Here is a 19,185-nt window from a genome sequence, read left to right on the forward strand (position 1 = left end):
TTTGTTTTGTTTTAACCCAATATCTCTTATAGCACAGAACCTTGCCTAAGGACTTTCTCGCTTCTGCTATCTGCTGTCACCTTTAACGTCACCCCTAATTTCCTTTGGGAGGAAACAGAAGATGGTGGCACTCACATTCCAAAAGATCCGCCAGCGTCTTCGTCCGTAAGGCCACGGGGCGCTTGGTTTTGTCGTTTGTAATGGCGAACTCCTGCATGCCCAGTTCTTCGGCGACTTTGGCCTGCGTTCTGTTGTTGACCAGGGAGCTCCGCAACAGCTACGAACACAACAGAGGGCGCTCAGGTAAGAACATCCCCAAAATTCTTGGGAGGAATCATTTCCCCAGCCGTTGCTTGGCAAAACAGAAGAAACCGAGACACCTCTGCTAGATTTTGTTCTTACGCCAAGTTGCCGCTCATGCTAACCACTTAATCCCAGGGACCTTCTCCTGGTGCTGATCTGTATGACCCACATGATCAACTGCTTGGTCCCTCACCCCCAAAGTGACGCAGGAGAAGAGTTTCTCCTTCTCTCCCCCTCCCAGCTGCGCCATGTTCCTGTCGATCAAATGACTGCTTTCAAATGGGAGCGAGGGGTGCATGCTGCTCTAATATTTTTTGGTAATAATAATAATAATAAATTTTATTTATACCCCGCCCTCCCCAGCCAAGACCGGGCTCAGGACGGCTAACAACCAATAATAAAAACAAGTTGATTGAAATATAACTTAAAAAACAAGATTAAAATACAACATTAAAACATTAAAATGCAGCCTCATCACATGAGGAGAAAGGAAAAAAGAAAGAAAGGGAGGGAGGAAGGCAGGGAGGGAGGGAGTCAAACTGATTCTAAGCCAAAGGCCAGGAAGAACAACTCTGTCTTACAGGCCCTGCAGAAAGAGACAGAGCATTCCACCAGGCTGGAGCCAGTGTTGAGAAAGCTCTGGCTCTGGTTGAGGCTAATCTAACTTCCTTAGGGCCCGGGACCTCTAGGGTGTTGCTATTTATGGACCTTAAGGTCCTCTGTGGGGCATACCAGGAGAGGCGGTCCTGTAGGTACGAGGGTCCTGCTACAGGAATCTGGAAAACACTGAAGCATTGGACAAGATTAGTAGGTAAGCATGACTTACTGCAGCCCTGATTCAAGAAACCTGGGTGGCTGGGAAGTCAGAGGAAGAGCTCAACAAAGGCATTGTCGGTGGGAATAGTAGATGGGTGTTGAAAGAGGTTTCTCACCTGGGCACTTAGGATGACACTCCGTAAGGAAGACACCTGGTGAGGCACCTACTAGAACAGGTCTAAGAACATGGGTGAGAGGGAACTGCTAGTGTGGTCTGAGTGTTCGATTTACTGCATAGAGAATTAGGTTTAATTCCCTATTTAGCCATGACGCTCACCTTGAGCCACACACTCTCTTTCTGTCTAGCCTACCTCACAGGGTTGCTGGAGTACAGAGGAGGGATCACCATGTTGTTCTGAGCTTCTTAGAGGGAGGGCTGTATGGAAACCAGATTGATGTTCGGTGGGGATCCAAAAGTGATCCATTTTGGGGAAGAGGGGTTTAGGCACCGCAGCACGCTTTGCATGCAGAAGGTTCCAGGTTCAGTCCCCATTAGGGCTGGGAAATCCCATGTTGGAAAACACAGAATGAAGCCGCCAATCAAAGTTGGCGATGCTGAGATGGATGGACCTGGCTTGACCTAACGCAGCTTCTCGTGACTCTACGGCTCCCCCTACAGTGCAGGAGTGACGGAAGGAGTCTCAGAAAGATGTCTATGACAAAAGTGTCTCTCGCCAAACGTAAACAAACTGAGAAAATGACTATGAATTGAAAGTGGAGACAATAGATGTACCTTTCCCTGTTGATCTGTTTGCTTTATAACACACAATTTTTTTAAATAAAAACTAATAATAGGCAGGCAAAGCACACCAAAGTGGTTCAGATGTAACACCAAAACATAGGTTAAAGGTAAAGGTAAAGGTACCCCTGCCCGTACGGGCCAGTCGTGTCCAACTCTGGGGTTGTGCGCCCATCTCACTTAAGAGGCCGGGAGCCAGCGCTGTCCGAAGACACTTCCGGGTCACGTGGCCAGCGTGACGAAGCTGCTCTGGCGAGCCAGCACCAGCGCAGCGCACGGAAACGCCGTTTACCTTCCCGCTAGTAAGCGGTCCCTATTTATCTACTTGCACCCGGGGGTGCTTTCGAACTGCTAGGTTGGCAGGCGCTGGGACCGAACGACGGGAGCGCACCCCGCCGCGGGGATTCGAACCGCCGACCTGACGATCGGCAAGTCCTAGGCGCTGAGGTTTTACCCACAGCGCCACCCACGTCCCCAAAACATAGGTTAGGGTTACATAAATGGTACCCAACGTGAACCCTCAGTGTTGTGTAAGGTAAAAAGGCAAAAGACCCCTGGACTATGGGGTGCGGCACTCATCTCTGCTTTCAGGCCAAGGGAGCCAGCATTTGTCCTCAGAAAGCTTTCCGGGTCATGTGGCCAGAATGACTAAACCGCTTCTGGCACAACGGTCCACCATTACGACTGTAATGCCAGAGCACACGGAAATGCCATTTACCTTCCTGCCGAAGTGGTACCTATTTACCTACTTGCACTGGTGTGCTTTCAAACTGCTAGGTTGGCAGGAGCTGGGACAGAGCAACGGGAGCTCACCCTGTCATGCAGAATCGAACCGCCAACCTTCCGATCGGCAAGTCCAAGAGGCTCGATGGTTTAGACCACAGCGCCACCCGCATTCCTGAAATGTTGGGTGCTCCTTCCTGACCACAGCACACAGCTATCCTCTCCCTCCTTTCCTAGCTTGAGGCAATCTGTAGTTTATCATTTGGTCCAAACTGGCAAACCACGGTTTGTGCTTATCCTAAGATTATGCTACAATTTGTCTTAGGTCAGAAGCCCCCGACTCGTGTCCAGCTTTCTGTTGAAGCAAGCTAATGGGCAGAAAATATGCCAAGCTCAATTTCTCTTGCCGACAGAAGTGTGCTCTTGCTTCCACTGCGCATACAAAGCAGAGAGAGCTTCTGTGTAACTCGCTAATGATGGAGGTGCCTAAGGTGCTGCTTACATATAATCCTCTCCAATTGTCTAAAGGATGTTGCAAGAGCCGTGGTAACAGGCGGTCGATTTATCGCTCTCATCCTGGATCCGTGAATATTACTACGGCTTCAGCCAATTTAACGTAAATAGACTTGGCAACATGTAATCCTCTCACACCGGGCAAAGCGAGCTGGTCCCCAATGTGTCCGTCGCAGGAGGACTGCAGTGTTAATTGTCAAAAAATGCAGCCACCTGTGGCGACGAAGAATTAAGTACTATGAGAACCGAGAGCCGGTTGACAGGAAGAGAGGAGCCCAGCGCTTTAATTAACAGCAGCCACTTTCCAAAAGAACAAGCACGCAACTTATTTGGGGCAACGTCCACAGCGAACCAGCGGCTCGGAAAGCAGAACCTAATGGCACACTGCAATTTGCATAGGATGCGAAGGCTGGGTGAACAGCCGAGGTGAAATTTCTGTGAAAGATGGAACGATACAGAACGTTAACGCGCGCCCGAAACATAAAAGCAACTTTTGAAAGCTTATTTCAGTCTGATCAGATGAAAGGGAGCTTGGGAGAGGGGGCAGGCCCGCTGATAAGGAAATTTAACATGTCATATTTATTCATCAGAAGACAGAAGGGAGACAGGCTCAAATTATGCTTAAGAGAAGGTCTCGGGCAGAAGACAGAGGAAGGGGACCAAGGGAGAAAGCGGCGTGGAGGGAAAACCGCTCGCTGCTTAAAACGTAACTTTGGTTAAACATTAAAATGCCCTGCCACTTCAGCTGCAAGTTCAAAGAGCACTCGGGTCTTTGAAATCAGGGGTTAGCCTTCCTTGGAGCTACTGGCCGAGTGGAAATATGCAGAAGAGAGCAAAGGAGAGGGGGGATTGGAAGGGATGGACAGCATAAAGTCAAAACTGGATCTTCTTTGTGCTGCAGAACTCTTAAAAGAAAGATTCGGTTGCATTCAGAAAGAAATTTCTAGGAGAGGCTTCTCCTTCTGGCTAGCACAAAGGCGAATGATATAGGATCATTATATGTAAATAAAAGCGAGTTTCCTGGATTGTAGTCGCATTCCAGTCAGTGTAGCAAAATGGCACCCTAACTATGCAGAAACTCAGATGTATAAGCTTGGCGCCAAAGGATTCCATAAACTGGGGTTACAGTTGCCCAAACAAAATGCCTGGTTGCCATTTTGGGGCCAAGCAGCTCAAAAGGCGTGTTTTCCAAGACAACCTTTGAGTTCCATAAATTCATCCTGATTGCGCAGATAACATATAACGGATAGGATTCTACAGGGTGGGGTATCAGTGTGTGAAAACAGTCAAGATCCAAGGATCCCCAGGCACGCATCTTCAGATGGTGCCCTCCTGGCCAATGGGCATCTTCGCTTACTCGCAAGTGGTCGATAGCCAGGTGCAAAAGGCGCCTGGCAAATTTCGAACGCTGCAACCACGGCCAACCTTTTACTTTCTGGCAAAATGCACAGGCATTGACGGGATGATATCATTTCTAGACTGAGCAGTGAGATGTAGTTAGCTGTGTTTTGTCTTATCTCTTTGATTTGCCCTCGCTGGGCTGGATGAATCCCTAGCCGGAATTAAGATTGCCGGAAGAAATATCAACAACCTCAGATATGCAGATGACACAACCTTGATGGCAGAAAGTGAGGAGGAATTAAAGAACCTTTTAATGAGGGTGAAAGAGGAGAGCGCAAAATAGGGTCTGAAGCTCAACATCAAAAAAACAAAGATCATGGCCACTGGTCCCATCACCTCCTGGCAAACAGAAGGGGAAGAAATGGAGGCAGTGAGAAATTTTACTTTCTTGGGCTCCATGATCACTGCAGATGGTGACAGCAGTCACGAAATTAAAAGACGCCTGCTTCTTGGGAGAAAAGCAATGACAAACCTAAACAGCATCTTAAAAACAGAGACATCACCTTGCCAACAAAGGTCCGTATAGTAAAAGCTATGGTTTTCCCAGTAGTGATGTATGGAAGTGAGAGCTGGACCATAAAGAAGGCTAAACGCCGAAGAATTGATGCTTTTGAATTATGGTGCTGGAGGAGACTCTTGAGAGTCCCATGGACTGCAAGAAGATCAAACCTATCCATTCTTAAGGAAATCAGCCCTGAGTGCTCCCTGGAAGGACAGATCCTGAAGCTGAGACTCCAATACTTTGGCCACCTCATGAGAAGAGAAGACTCCCTGGAAAAGACCCTGGTGTTGGGAAAGATGGAGGGCACAAGAAGAAGGGGACGACAGAGGATGAGATGGTTGGACAGTGTTCTCGAAGCTACCAGCATGAGTTTGACCAAACTGCGGGAGGCAGTGGAAGACAGGAGTGCCTGGCGTGCTCTGGTCCATGAGGTCACGAAGAGTCGGACACAACTAAACGACTAAACAACAACAAATAACAATGGTACTTACTCAAAGATTGGTTTGTTGTGGTTTGAAGCGGCTTATCGTGCCATGCCCTGGGACCACGTGTGATAAAGGGAGGGACAGAAGCATGAGTAGGAAAGCCTTTCTGTGGTGGGGGTATTTGGCTAGGGGAGAAGGATTGATTCTAAAGGGCTCCCATTAAGTTCTATGGGGCAAGGTAAGCAAGTTGAAATAAATGTCTAGTTGAACAGTCGAGAGACCACCCGACACTTGCGTGTTACTGAAACGAAGCAGCTATTCTTAAAAAGAAAGGCAAACTTGATTTGTTTGTTGCTTTGAGCTACCTATTAGCCCTGAAACTGCCCCCCCAAAGCATTCCTACAGACCCCATGTTCATAGCATCTGTCTACCCCAAGTGCTTGCTAATGAAACAAGCGCTACTTGTAGTTTTGAGGTGGAACAAGTTAATCGCGGCGGTTATTAAAGCTATTGACCTGCTTTAAAGAAGAGAAGACATCATGCCTGGGTGGCAAGAATCAAAACTTCGTTGATCGCGGCTGGATTCACATCTTCAAATTAACAAAACCTTATTAAGAGCAGCAGCGCGCTGAGGTTGTGGATCTTCATTAAGCCCAGAATAATTCACTTGCTGCTTCTACAATTCATTCTGTCTTTCCCCCTGCCCTCTGTCTCTCCTGCCCCCTCTGACTTGTCAAGTTCTGCTTCCGGAGAAGAGTGACAGGTGGCAATCTCACCGTTAGGTGGCCTTCATGATGATCCGGGAAATGTATGAATAAATACTCCGTCGCCACCAGCTGCATTATGGAATCTCCCAAGAATTCCATCCTCTGATTGTGGCCCCTGAAATCAATAAAGTTGAAAAGATAGAAAAACAAGCCTTTCCTCGCTATAGAACTACATGTGCGTTGGGCTCGCTTTGGCAGCACGTAAGCTAAAATTGGAATGATTTCGCATGGCTCCTGCGCAAGGTATTGAAGGAGGAGTGGGAATTTTTTGTCAAGCATATGGGAAACAATTGTGTACTGTTGAAAACGCTGGCAGTATTAAAGTAAAATTGACAGTATAATAAATATTGAAGATAGGAGGACAGAACTAGATGGATATATCAAAATATGCAGGAATGGTGAGAAAGTGAAATGAACGTTGGAACAGGAGGGAAGTCAATAAATGTATGGTAAAATAAAAAATGTTTAATTTGTGATATAAAATTTGAAAATGTCAAAATATTATATATTTTAATATATAATATATATATAATATAAAAGTATACATAATTATTATAATTATATTACATTTAATAATGTCAACATAATAATTTTATAATATTACAGTCATACCTTGGAAGTCGAATGGAATCCCTTCCGGAAGTCTGTTTGACTTCCAAAACATTCGGAAACCAAGGCGCAGCTTCTGATTGGCTGCACGAAACTCCTGGAGCCAATCAGAAGCCACAGAAGCAGCATCAGAGGTTTGGGTTCCAAAGAACGTTCACAAACCAGAACACTCACTTCTGGGTTTGCGGCATTCGGGAGCCAAAACGTTCAACTTGCAAGGCGTTCGGGATCCAAGGTATGACTGTATACTTATAATATAATTATCTATAAAAAGAACCCCGTGTCCCCCCCCAAAAAAGCACTAAACAGGCGAGTCATTTCAAATAGGTTTCAAATATTTCTACAATATTTTTGTCCTCATAGATCACCATTCCTATCGCCCAACATGACTTGTGAGGGTCTCGTGGTGGTTTCCCTCGCATTTATTAGAAGAGTTTGGATTTGATATCCCGCTTTATCATTACCCAAAGGAGTCTCAAAGCGGCTAACATTCTCCTTTCCCTTCCTCCACCACAACAAACACTCTGTGAGGTGAGTGGGGCTGAGAGACTTCAGAGAAGCGTGACTAGCCCAAGGTCACCCAGCAGCTGCATGTGGAGGAGACGCGAACCTGGTTCTCCAGATTACGAATCTACCGCTCTTAACCACTACACCACACCTTCCCGTCTCCACAAGAACTGGAGTTTCCCCACTTAAGAAAGCCACCCCCAACTCATAGAGGGTGACAAGGGTGAAGACTTGAGGGAAGAGGGAAAACGGACCAGTTTTGTTGGCACAGCCCCTTCCTCGGCAGTTTGACCGCCTCATTCTGCACCGGCTGGTGCTTCTGGGCAGCATGTTACAGTGATCCAGTCATGAGGTTGGTCTACTATGATCAGGCGATCCCTATCCAGGAGCATCCACAGCTGGCAAACTCGACAAAGCTGCCTGTTCAGAAAAGAACGCCTGAGATCCATTTTAAAACCACCAGCAAACTTTTCAACGCATTCTCCAGGCCTATTTTACAGTTTAATTTTCCGCATTTTAATTTTTTGCCAGTTGTTGTAACTGTTCTCTCTGTTTCATACACCGTATTTATTCGGGTGCAATGCGCACCTGGGGGGGGGGCAAATTACGCCGCAGAAATTAGAGCGCGCATGAGATTTGATGGCGCCAGTCAATACTTTTCTGGGGTTTCAAGTTTTGAAAATTGAGGTGCGCCTTAAGATTTGATGGTGCACTAGATTTGTGTAAATACGGTACGTTCTAAAATGAAATAATCATAAACTTTACTGGCGGTGGGGGGGGGGGGGAAGAAACGCCCAACAAACTCACAGGGTTAGGTGGTTAAATCCGACAGTTCTCAAAGTGAAAGCCCGGGCCAGAAGCCGAACGTGAGTGAAAATTACTCCGATGGCTTCTTCGAACTCGGTCAATTTCTGGAGCACAGGAGATGTCTCAATCAGCTGTCGGTCAGTATTAGACTCTTGCAGCTGTAAAGAAATATGAACGCAGAGAACAGCGTGAACTTAGAAGAAAGATTTAAGGCCCAATTTAGGAAGCTGGAGCTGATGAAATAATGAACACTGTGATTTTTACTTTGTATATTACCGAGGAGACATGGGGCCAAAACACAACAAAGCAGATTTTCAATGGCTACTTCACATTACCTTAATAAAGCCTGGACCACATTTTTTTTTTTTAACAGGTTGAAAGGTAGCAGATAATTCTGAAGCAAAAAGATCAACGTCACCAGGGCCTTTGAGCTCTCTGGCCTTTCCTGCATACGTTCAACAATGTTATTTTTTATTAGCTTTTCTCAGTGGATTGATTACACCTTTTGCCATTTTAGTGATTTTTTTATTTTAAAAAACTGGCCCTATTCATATTTCCTGTTGTTCCACTGTCCTGACAGCAATTGTATTCTGAGGATTAGAAGGAGATAAATATAAATAATATTTTTTTAAAGAAAAAGTCTTGGTTCAAATGTTTCTTTTATATACAGTTGTACCTTGGATCTTGAATGACTTGGCTCCCAAACAAATCGGCTCCCGAATGATTGAAACCCGGAAGTGAGTGTTCCGGTTTTCAAACAATTTTTGGAAGCTGAACGTCAGAGCTTCCTGCAGCTGATCAGAAGGTGCACTTTGGTTTCTGAATGTTTAGGAAGTCAAACGGACTTCCGGAACAGATGCCGTTTAACTTCCAAGGTACAACTCTGTGTGTGTGTATAGCAAGTAACTTCGCTATTTCACTATCAACTCCTCCCCCTTCTTTCTCTAATTTAGTATTTTCAAATTAAATTATTTCAGCGAGAAGCTAGCAGGGACGCTTGCTAAATGATAATACAATGCTCATACTTTGGGGGTTTTGCAGGAGCATAATTAACATTTTTCAAAAGGGGTTTGTCCCCTTTTGCTGAGAAGTAGCTTTTCTATGGGCAGATCCTGAGTACAGAGAATTCTTTCAGCCCTCATTTAGACTGAGTTTTTGCAACGGGAAAAGGTAGAGGGTTTCAACTTCTTTGTGGCCCTTTCACAACACTGATAAAGTCATATGTGGACCACTTGCACAGGTAGTTTTGAACGGTGGGATTTCAGCATGAATCACTTATGGTACATGTTCATGCCACTCATTCTCACAAAAATACCGAAAGTACTATTCGTTTCTAATATTATTTGGAGTTGGAGGAAGAGAGACAACTGCCAGTGCTTACAGATTTCCTGGTGATCTCCATAATGCATGTGAAGGGGTCTGAGGCGTTCAAAAAATATAAAAAATACAAATACCAGATGCATTTATTATTTAACGGTGTTGTTAAATTTGAGATGATGACACCCTTGCCATTATGCTCAATGAATAGGCATTCTTCCCAGGAAGCTTACTGTCCAAACCAGGATGACTTCAAACTAGGAATCCCTGTGGATCATTCACTACTTAGGGCTGCTGTCCAGGGAGAGAACTGGATCCCAGGTTCACCTGGGAGAGTCACTCCACAGCCCAGAACGGTCCTGATGCTGAGATGAATCAGGAAGTGAGAGGCCAACCACGTAATGCTACAAAGCTCCCACTTTTGTTGCACTCTTCCACTTGGGGAGATTTCCTAGCAAGGAAGACGGTCTGGTTATTTCCCCACCTTTTGCCACCAGACTATAAATCTGCCACTCATCTGTCCTGTGTCTGCCACCCACCTGCCAAATTACTGCCTGCCTGTTGCCTGAGGCACTCTGAAGTCCCTGCCCCCCGCCCCCCGAGCCCGAGCTCTCGACAGTTATTAGCCACAAAAGAAATTCACAAAGGCCATGTGCCTGCTAGCCGTTCAGAGATGTCAGCAATGCCGCTTAAAAGGCATCCTTGGGAACGGGTGGGGGGGGGGGGAGAGAGAGCAAGAAGAAGAAAAGCACTCTGAAATTCCTTACGGAAAAGGGAGACACTTACTTGGAGAGGGTGCAGCGGATAATTAAGCCATACTTCCCGCAGGTCCTGCAAACATCGAGAGACGCTTTTAAAGCTCACGGGAGCCGTTTAACAAATTCCACATTGCTAAATAAAATGTCATTCTGCGAAGTACTGAAACGGGCTCAGATGCTGACTCTGCTTTTTTTTTGCGATTTCAATAGTGCCGGCAAGCTAATTTTTTTGAAAGCGGGCACTCTCTGCTTAAACTGCCTGTAGCGCATCCATTTAGTGCATATCCATTAGGTGGAAGGAGAAAACGAACACACACACAATTCTTGAACTATGTAACAGGTTACCTTCTCCCCCCCCCTTTGCTTAAAAGTTTAGTAAAAAGGATAAGAACCCCGGCCTGAAAGGGACATCTTACATCTGAAAGGGAGGGGAAACCTCAACACAAACCCAAAGATACACAAACCACATAATACAGTAGGATTCTATTATACTCAAAGGCAGATGTATGCACAAAACCAATTACATCTTAACACTTATGTTTCAGGGCTGGGATGCAGGCAGCTGAGTCAGTGAACAGCAGAAGCTGTGAGGCCTGGCAGGATCAGAGCCAGGATAGAGCAGTGGTGAATTTTTTTTAGTTGTTTAGTCGTGTCCGACTCTTCGTGACCCCATGGACCAGAGCACTCCAGGCACTCCTGTCTTCCACTGCCTCCCACAGCTTGGTCAAACTCATGTTAGTAGCTTCGAGAACACAAATTTCGAGAACAAAATTGTTAGGGAGCGCCAAATTTCAACACCCGGTGCTGCCTCAATACAGCTGTGTACTTCCAACACTGGGATCTGCTGGAAACATCTTCTGCATGTGAACCAGAAAGTGTCCTCTCCAGGCAACTGAACAACTCTTCTTTTCTTATATTCGTGCCTGCAATCTCTTGGGTGGCGCATGTGTGCTCTGTCCATTTACCTCCCTCCGATCCCCTGGGCTCTGGCAACCCATGCTACACCACTGGGGTAGATGAGAAGAACTGCATATATGTGTTGAGGAAGCTCAGGAAGGCCAGCTAGCTGAAGAGTCTTGCCTCAGCTGATCCTTCTCCGTGCCTTTTGCTTTTCACTTACAATCACTGTCACCTCCTCGACTTCCCCCGCTCCTAGACACTTTCCTACTCCAAATGACCTTTAAGGTCCTTCACAGTTTGGGACCAGAATACTTCCCCCATTCAAGTATATCTATTTGGAATTGTAGATCTCCTCTGGAACCCTTTCTCTGAGCATTCCCACTGAGTTAGGGGAGGGAAGGGCCTTTTTCAGTGTTGGCTCCCCAGCTGTGGAATGCCTTCCCTAGAGACGCTCACCTTGAGCCTGCCTTGGTGTCATTCAGGTGCCACACAAAGGCCTTTTTATTTTCCCAGGTCCTTTAGCTTGTTTTTAGCCTCTGCAACACGGGTTCCTATGCTGTATTTATGTTGTTTTTACTGTCGCTGAATATTAAATAGCTTTATTTCTGGTTCTGATCCCATCCACCCCTGGTGATAACTCCATTATAGGGTGGCATTTAAATACTCTTCAGGGTTTCCCAAACTTGGCTTCCAAGCTGTTTTGGGACTACAACTCCCACCATCCCTGGGAGCTAAGGATGATGGGAATTGTAGTCCGACAGCAGCTGGAGACTCGAGTTCAGGAAACCCTGCTCTAACCAATTGAACGCATGACTGAATGGGTGTTTGCTGCGGCAAGCGTGGGAAAGAGGGATTGTAAAAGAAAAGCAGTGCGGGGGGGGGGGGGAGAAGGGACCATAGCTGTCAAGTGTCCCTTATTTGAAGGGACAGTCCTTTATTCCAGCGCCATGTCCCGCTGCTGTCCCTTATTGATGGATATCCCTTAAATGATGTCCCTTAAATTTCAAAGGAAGCAGCTCCTCTCCCTCCCTCCCTGCCAACCAGGGAGGAGGGAGGCTCCAACTGTGTTGCTTGGCTGTGTTGCTCACCCAATAAGAAGTCTAAGAACGACTGGGGGGTGGAGCCTGCATGCCTTGTGTGTGGCTAGTTAATGCAAGCTGAGGGGTTTTTTGAATGCTGGACGCCATTTTGTTGCACGTGCTGCTGCAAACTTTGCAGTGCAAAGCCAGGCCGGGGAGCCATCTTAAGTTGAGGCTGCATAGGCCTTGTGGTGCATGTGATTCAGATTCTAGTCAGTTGAACCTCTGGTTACAAAGTTGGTTGGACAGTGTTCTCGAAGCTACCCAGCATGAGTTTGACCAGACTGCAGGAGGACAGGAAGACTGGATTGCATGGAACAGGTGAGGCTGCAGATCCCTTATCTTGGCTGCTGGTCCCTTATTTTCAAGGCTGCTGGTCCCTTATTTTCAAATCTGTAAGTTGACAGCTATGGAAGGGACAAACACTCCCTGCGCTGCTTCTGAAAACCACCCTGCGCATCCCTGTTTTGCAGCAGAGCACACTTAATGACAATAAAAATAAATAAATGTTGCTGCTATATAAAGCCAGGACATTCTGAAAAGCAGGAAGCCTTTCCGTTTTCCTTTGAAACACTCCCTTTAATGAACCACAGCATAACTCAAATTGATTCTGTAAGCAAGAGACGTGTTGGAAGGCACAACGAGGCTATGGATAAAGTCATACCTTGCCGTTGAAAAGCAAGCGTCCAAAGAGCTGCTTGGCTTCCTCCAGGCTTCCCTCCAAGTAAACCGCCCCTGCGTGACAAAATTTGCCGTAAGATGCGCATTAACATTCAAGAGATTGCCCGGAAACGCAAGCTGTGAGCCTGAGCCAGAAAGAAAGAAAATGCCTAGATGTTCTGGTGAGAGCAGGGGGACAGAATGAGATTATAATTATTTCTTGAATTTATATACCGCCCTATACCCAGAGGTATAGAGAGAGGATTTTTTTCCACTGCTGGCTTGAGCCTTGTCTACAGTCACCATACAAACCCTGACAGAATTACCCCCAATGGATTACCCCTCAAAAGAAAAAAGAAAAAAAGGTTCTTCATACCTGCTGCAAAGGGAATATTTAAACAGCTCGAAAAATAACCAAAGACTAACCATTTTTAGCCGATCCTCTCTATCTCATCTCTATCTGCTGTTCCCTCTATCTCACCTCCCTACTAAAAAACCGTCCCCCTTAAGCAACAAAGGGATTTAGACTGACCCACACACACACACACACACAAGAACGTACAGTGGTACCTCGGGTTAAGTACTTAATTCGTTCCAGAGGTCCATTCTTAACCTGAAACTGTTCTTAACCTGAAGCACCACTTTAGCTAATGCGGCCTCCTGCTGCCGCCGCGCGATTTCTGTTCTCATCCTGAAGCAAAGTTCTTAACCTGAGGTACTATTTCTGGGTTAGCGGAGCCTGTAACCTAAAGCGTCTGTAACCTGAAGCGTCTGTAACCCGAGGTACCACTGTACTTGAGTGCCACTTCCTAATTATTCAGTCCTGGTTTGTGAAAGTCTGCTGCTTTGCAACGACCCCTACAAACGCCAAACGAAACCCAAGCTTCCCTTTGCTATGCTTGGGGCCGACGCTCCACCACACCCCACGTAGCATGATGCATAGGTAAATGTAAAGGGACCCCTGACCATTAGGTCCAGTCGAGACCGACTCTGGGGTTGCGGCGCTCATCTCGCTTTATTGGCCGAGGGAGCCGGCGTACAGCTTTTGGGTCATGTGGCCAGCATGACTAAGCCGCTTCTGGCGAACCAGAGCAGCGCACGGAAACGCCGTGTATCTTCCCGCTGGAGTGGTACCTATTTATCTACTTGCACTTTGATGTGCTTTCAAACTGCTAGGTTGGCAGGAGCAGGGACCGAGCAACAGGAGTTCACCCCGTCACAGGGATTCAAACCGCCGACCTTCTGATCGGCAAGTCCTAGGCTCATGAGGCATACAGACGACCAAAATTAAAATTAAAAAACCACACACACACACACACACAGAGACAAGATGCCCTGGCTTCCCTTTGCCAAATAAATGGCAGTTAGCTCCTAGGAGAGACAGCCCTGCCCTTCCTTGTCCCAAAAGTGCTGGAATCAAACCACTCTCCCCCCCGTCCCGTTTATTTTTTAAAACGCTGAACATCAAAGCGTGTGTGAGAAGCGAAGCAGAGTTGGAAAGCACAGCTTCCCCCACCCACAACCCCCTTATCTTGATCTGACGAAACGCAATATAGCCCAAGGCAGAACCCAAAGAGCTAGAATCTATTTTCCAAGGCAAGGCAAAATGCATAAGGATGAAACTCTGGCGGTTCTGTTCTGCGTCATCCCATCGCTTGCGAGTTTTCTTTTCTTTTCCACCCCTCTTTCTCCTCGCCTCCCTTTTCCGCCAATTCCCTCTATCTCGTCTCCCTGATGACTACCCGTCCCCTTGAGGAACAAAGGGATTTAGACTGATATTACCGTTGCTGGTACCTTTCCCGGGAAAATCAGAGGCTCACTATGCCAGGTTCCTATTGGAAGACCGGACAAACACTAGAACATTAGCAGCGGCAAAGTTTTTATCGGTGGTTGCAAGAACCAATGATCCCTATCTTTAAGTCTGAACAAAATGCTTGTTTAACCTGCAGGTAGGCTGTCTGAATTGTGCATTGCTTTGTAACGATTTGTTGGGTCTCTGGACCGTAATAAAGACTGATTGATTGATTGATTGATTTAGACTAACAAGAGGTCCATAGAGCATCAAACTAGGAGGCCAAGACCAGAGGACAAGGACCGAGTGGATCCAGCTGCCGCTGCCATTATTACTTGCAGGGGCAAGGTGTGATGGGGACAGCCTCTTCCAAGACAGAATGGGGGTACAGCAGCAGGCGCGGGGGTAGCTGATGGGGTGCCCTCTGGACGTCATTGGGCTACAACTCTCATCATACCTGACCACTGGGCTACCTTGGTTGGGGCTGATGGGAACCTACCCAGACCCTGAGATCATCTTCTGAGGCCCTGCTTCGTGTGCCTCCTCCTTGAGAGGTCCAGAAGAGGGAGGCAACATGAGACAGGGCCTTCTCTGCAGTGGCTCCCCGCCTGTGGAATGCTCTCCCCAGGGAAGTTTGCCTGGCGCCTTCATTATACACCTTTAGGCACCAGGCAAAAACGTTCCTCTTCAACCAGGCCTTTGGTTGATTTGGTTGACATCCTATGTGGCTTTTTTGAGGGGGGAGGGCTATCGGGTTGTTGTTTTTATTGTGATTACAGTGGTACCTCAGGTTACATACACTTCAGGTTACATACGCTTCAGGTTACAGACTCCGCTAACCCAGAAATAGTGCTCTGGCGGTGCAGTGGCAGCAGGAGGCCCCATTAGCTAAAGTGGTGCTTCAGGTTAAGAACAGTTTCAGGTTAAGAATGGACCTCCGGAACGAATTAAGTACTTAACCCGAGGTACCACTGTACGCATTTTGCAGTTTTACATCTTGATTTTATTCTGTGAACCGCCCTGAGACCTCTGGGTATAGGGTGGTATATAAATTCGATGAATAAATATAAAATTTAAAAATCAGACACCTCCTTGGAGAACACATCATAGTTGTCATCATCAGACACAACGAGCCCCTTTAGGAAGGCAGCAAGGCAGCAAGCCAAAGTATCATTTATCAATTGGCATTTGAAATAGACAATGATAAGAGTACATTCATTTGTAAAAAAGGAATATACAACGGGATAGACAGGAAGTCCAAAGTGTTGGTACATATATGATTTTGGAATAGTCTTTTGTCCTTGTTTCTTTTCTTTAGATATATGAACTTTGAATATAAACTTTGTATACATGCTGAAAATTATATTATAATAAACCTTGTGATATAATAGGATAATGTTTACGGATGTAACGTAAGAATGTTAATAAATGAATAAAACTATATATATAAATTAGCATTCACCATTTATCAATTAGCATTTTTCCACCCCCACTCCCACCTCCTTCATTATTCTGATTGCTTTGGAATCCCAGGGTGTCCCCCCCCCCTTTTCACTATTTTAGGAGTAATTGATCCATTCTGTTTCCCCTTTCCTTTGTTGGTGACCAGGGTCCTCCCATTTCTCGACAACGCTGCAATGCTAATCTACCTCCCCCTCCTTGTGTGGCAGTCTTTCCTTCCTTGCACTTTATTAAACCATCGCCCCGCAGTTAATAAAGCTGTCGTACTTAATGATTTTGCTATCTCTGATCGTTTTTCTTGTTTTGCTCTTATTGAAACATGGATTTCCCCATTAGAGGATGCTACTCCTGTGGTTCCTTCATCCAATTCCTTCTTCATTTCCCCACTCGGCTTAACCAATTGGTTTTCAGCAGGGTTTTTATAGGGTTTTTATTTCTCCCCTCCCATTTGTCTGTTTCTTCTATACTTGTACTTTTCTTTGTTTTTTAAAAAAATGGCACAATTCGGCTTCCCCCCTTTCAATCTCCACTTAGATGCCCGGCTTCTTTTTCCTCGTCTGCTGCCGACTCTCTTTCTCTAATCTTCAATACCTTTGATTCTCGCTGAATCACAGAATTGTGGAATTGGAAGGGACCCCGTAGGTCATCTAGCCCAACCCGCTGCAGTGGAGAAATCTCAACTAGATCATAATGACAGACGCTACCCCACCCCTCCTTCAAAAACTCCAAGGAAGGGAAGCCCACCATCTCTCTCTCGCAGGAGTCTGTTCCACTGCTGAACACTTGCCATCAGAAAGTTCTTCCTGATGTTTAGTCCGAATCTCCCTTATTGCAACTTGAAGCCATAGCTGTCAACTTACAGATTTGAAAATAAGGGACCAGCAGCCTCGAAAATAAGGGATCAGCAGCCAAAATAAGGGATTTTCAGAGCACAGGTATGTTCAACTTCTGAGCCCCTCCGAGCCAAAGGCAGAAAGCCCAGCCAGCAGCCAAATGAAGCCTCAAGCAGTGGTTCCCACAGCGCAGCAACCCAGCAAAGGGGATGCAGCAAGGAAAACCACCGTCACCTCTCCGCTGGGAAGCGCTGAGTCCCCAGGCAACGCAGCCAATTTGATCAGCACAAGGCATGCAAGCTCCACCCCCCCAGTCATTCTTAGACTTCTTATTGGGTGAGCAACGCAGCCAAGCAACACAGTTGGAGCCTCCCTCCTCCCTGGCCGGCAGGGAGGGAGGGAGAGGAGCTGCTTCCTTTGAAACCCGGGAAATTTAAGGGACATCATCAATAAGGGACAGCAGCGGGACATGGCACTGGGATAAGGGACTGTCCCACCAAATAAGGGACGCTTGACAGCTATGCTTGAAGCCATTGGTTCGAGTCCTACCCTCCGGAGCAGGAGAAAGCAACCTTGCTCCATCCTCCACGTGACAGCCCTTTAGATATTTGAAGATGGCTATCACTCCCTACTGAAAGTTCGATTTCCTTTTTTCTTTCTTTCTTTCTGCTGGCGTTCCAGAAGATTTTGTCCTCAACTCCCAGCTATGTATTTACTTCTGTCGGACTCCCTTACTCGTTCTTTTAGTGTTCCTTCTTCAAGCCGGTAGTCTACAACTGTATTTTTCCACTCCCAGCTTCTCTTTCCCAGTTTAAGATCTCTGCCTGCCTTTCAGCTGTTTCTTAATGAACGATGCCAGTTTCAGTTTCTGAAACTGAATTCATTTAAAACTGAATTTTTGATTCATCCTTTGAGTTCTGGCTCTCATCTTTCCTCTTTATTGGTTCTGTCTCTATTTCTCCTGAAGAAGTATGCACTGGAGGGTTCTTTTCGACTGATCTTCCTTGTCTTTTTGCTAGAGCTAATTCTCACCGGTCCCAACATTTAAGCATCTCCCAGAATTCCTTTATTTCCATTGCTACTACAAATACCTTGCTTACTTCTCTTACCAGAAAACACTTGGTCATCCTTTCTCTTAACTTTGGCCACTCTCATTTATTTTAAATCCTGCAGCTCCTCTGCTTTTTACCAAGGGTTTTCATCACCTTCCTGGTCTAGCCCATAGCAGTCAACCGTCCCTTATTTGGCAGGAAAGTCCCTTATCCCAGCGCTGTGTCCCACTGCTGTCCCTTATTGATGATGTCCCTTAAATTTCCCGGGTTTCAAAGGAAGCAGCTCCTCTCCCTCCCCCCCCCCTGCTGGCCAGGGAGGAGGGAGGCTCCAACTGTGTTGCTTGGCTGCGTTACTCACCCAATAAGGAGTCTAAGAACGACTGGGGGGTGGAGCTTGCATGCCTTGTGCAGATCAAATCGGCCGCGTTGCCTGGGGGACTCGCCTTTGCTCAGCGCTTCCCAGCGGAGAGGTGACGGTGGTTTTCCTTGCTGCATCCCCTTTGCTGGGTTGCTGCGCTGTGGGAACCACTGCTTGAGGCTTCATTTGGCTGCTGCCTGGGCTTTCTGCCTTTGGCTCAGAGGGGCTCAGAAGTTGAACATACCTGTGCTCTGAAAATCCCTTATTTTGGCTGCTGATCCCTTATTTTCGAGGCTGCTGGTCCCTTATTTTCAAATCTGTAAGTTGACAGCTATGGTCTAGCCTAGGGCCTATAGGGAAATGGAAGCCAATTTAAACTTCGTTTCATGGATGTTTCCATGTACGGCTCCGTCTCATCTTCCTGCTTCTTGTTCCTCTATACTCTTCCTTGTTCTTTATGTTCTAAAGACACTTTACTCCTCATCAAACCCAAAATCTCAGCAGTTTCTCCTCACCTACGCTGTTTTTCTCGTTATTCCAGATCGCTGCAACGCCATCCCTCTTGTTGCTAGAACATCTCCATCAGATGTCATTTTTTAAATAGCTTTTTGAGTCAGGCGTGCTAACCTCTGGTCTTTATCCATTAGTTAATCCCCTCCCCTGTCACAGTTTCCCTTCCTATTATGTTCCTCCTTCTATAATGTCCAAGAGACTGCAAGCCGGCAGACAGGGCCTACTTAATTCCTTATACCGAACAGCACTTAGCTTTAAAACCAGTTTGGAAACCATTCCATTACTGCTACTCAGAATAACAAGAGCTTAAACAGAGGTCAGCAGAGCCCAAATCCAAATAAACATGCATT

The 19,185-nt window shown here is 46.4% G+C and overlaps 1 protein-coding gene across 2 annotated transcripts in view; it reads right to left on the reverse strand.

The window, feature by feature from the left end:
- Positions 1-19,185, reverse strand: part of DROSHA (drosha ribonuclease III) — an 81,167-nt gene that overhangs the window by 11,695 nt on the left and 50,287 nt on the right. For both annotated transcript variants that reach the window (XM_083623700.1, XM_083623699.1), the window contains exons 23-27: positions 12,831-12,901; positions 10,216-10,260; positions 8,113-8,270; positions 6,199-6,304; positions 136-277 (exon numbers count right to left, since the gene is read on the reverse strand). In XM_083623700.1, coding sequence (XP_083479826.1) covers positions 136-277; positions 6,199-6,304; positions 8,113-8,270; positions 10,216-10,260; positions 12,831-12,901 — 522 coding nt within the window. The remainder of the gene's footprint in view (positions 1-135; positions 278-6,198; positions 6,305-8,112; positions 8,271-10,215; positions 10,261-12,830; positions 12,902-19,185) is intronic.

The sequence above is a fragment of the Podarcis filfolensis genome, assembly GCF_964270895.1.
Source record: "Podarcis filfolensis genome assembly, chromosome: 7".
Classification (NCBI taxonomy): Eukaryota; Metazoa; Chordata; class Lepidosauria; order Squamata; family Lacertidae; genus Podarcis; species Podarcis filfolensis.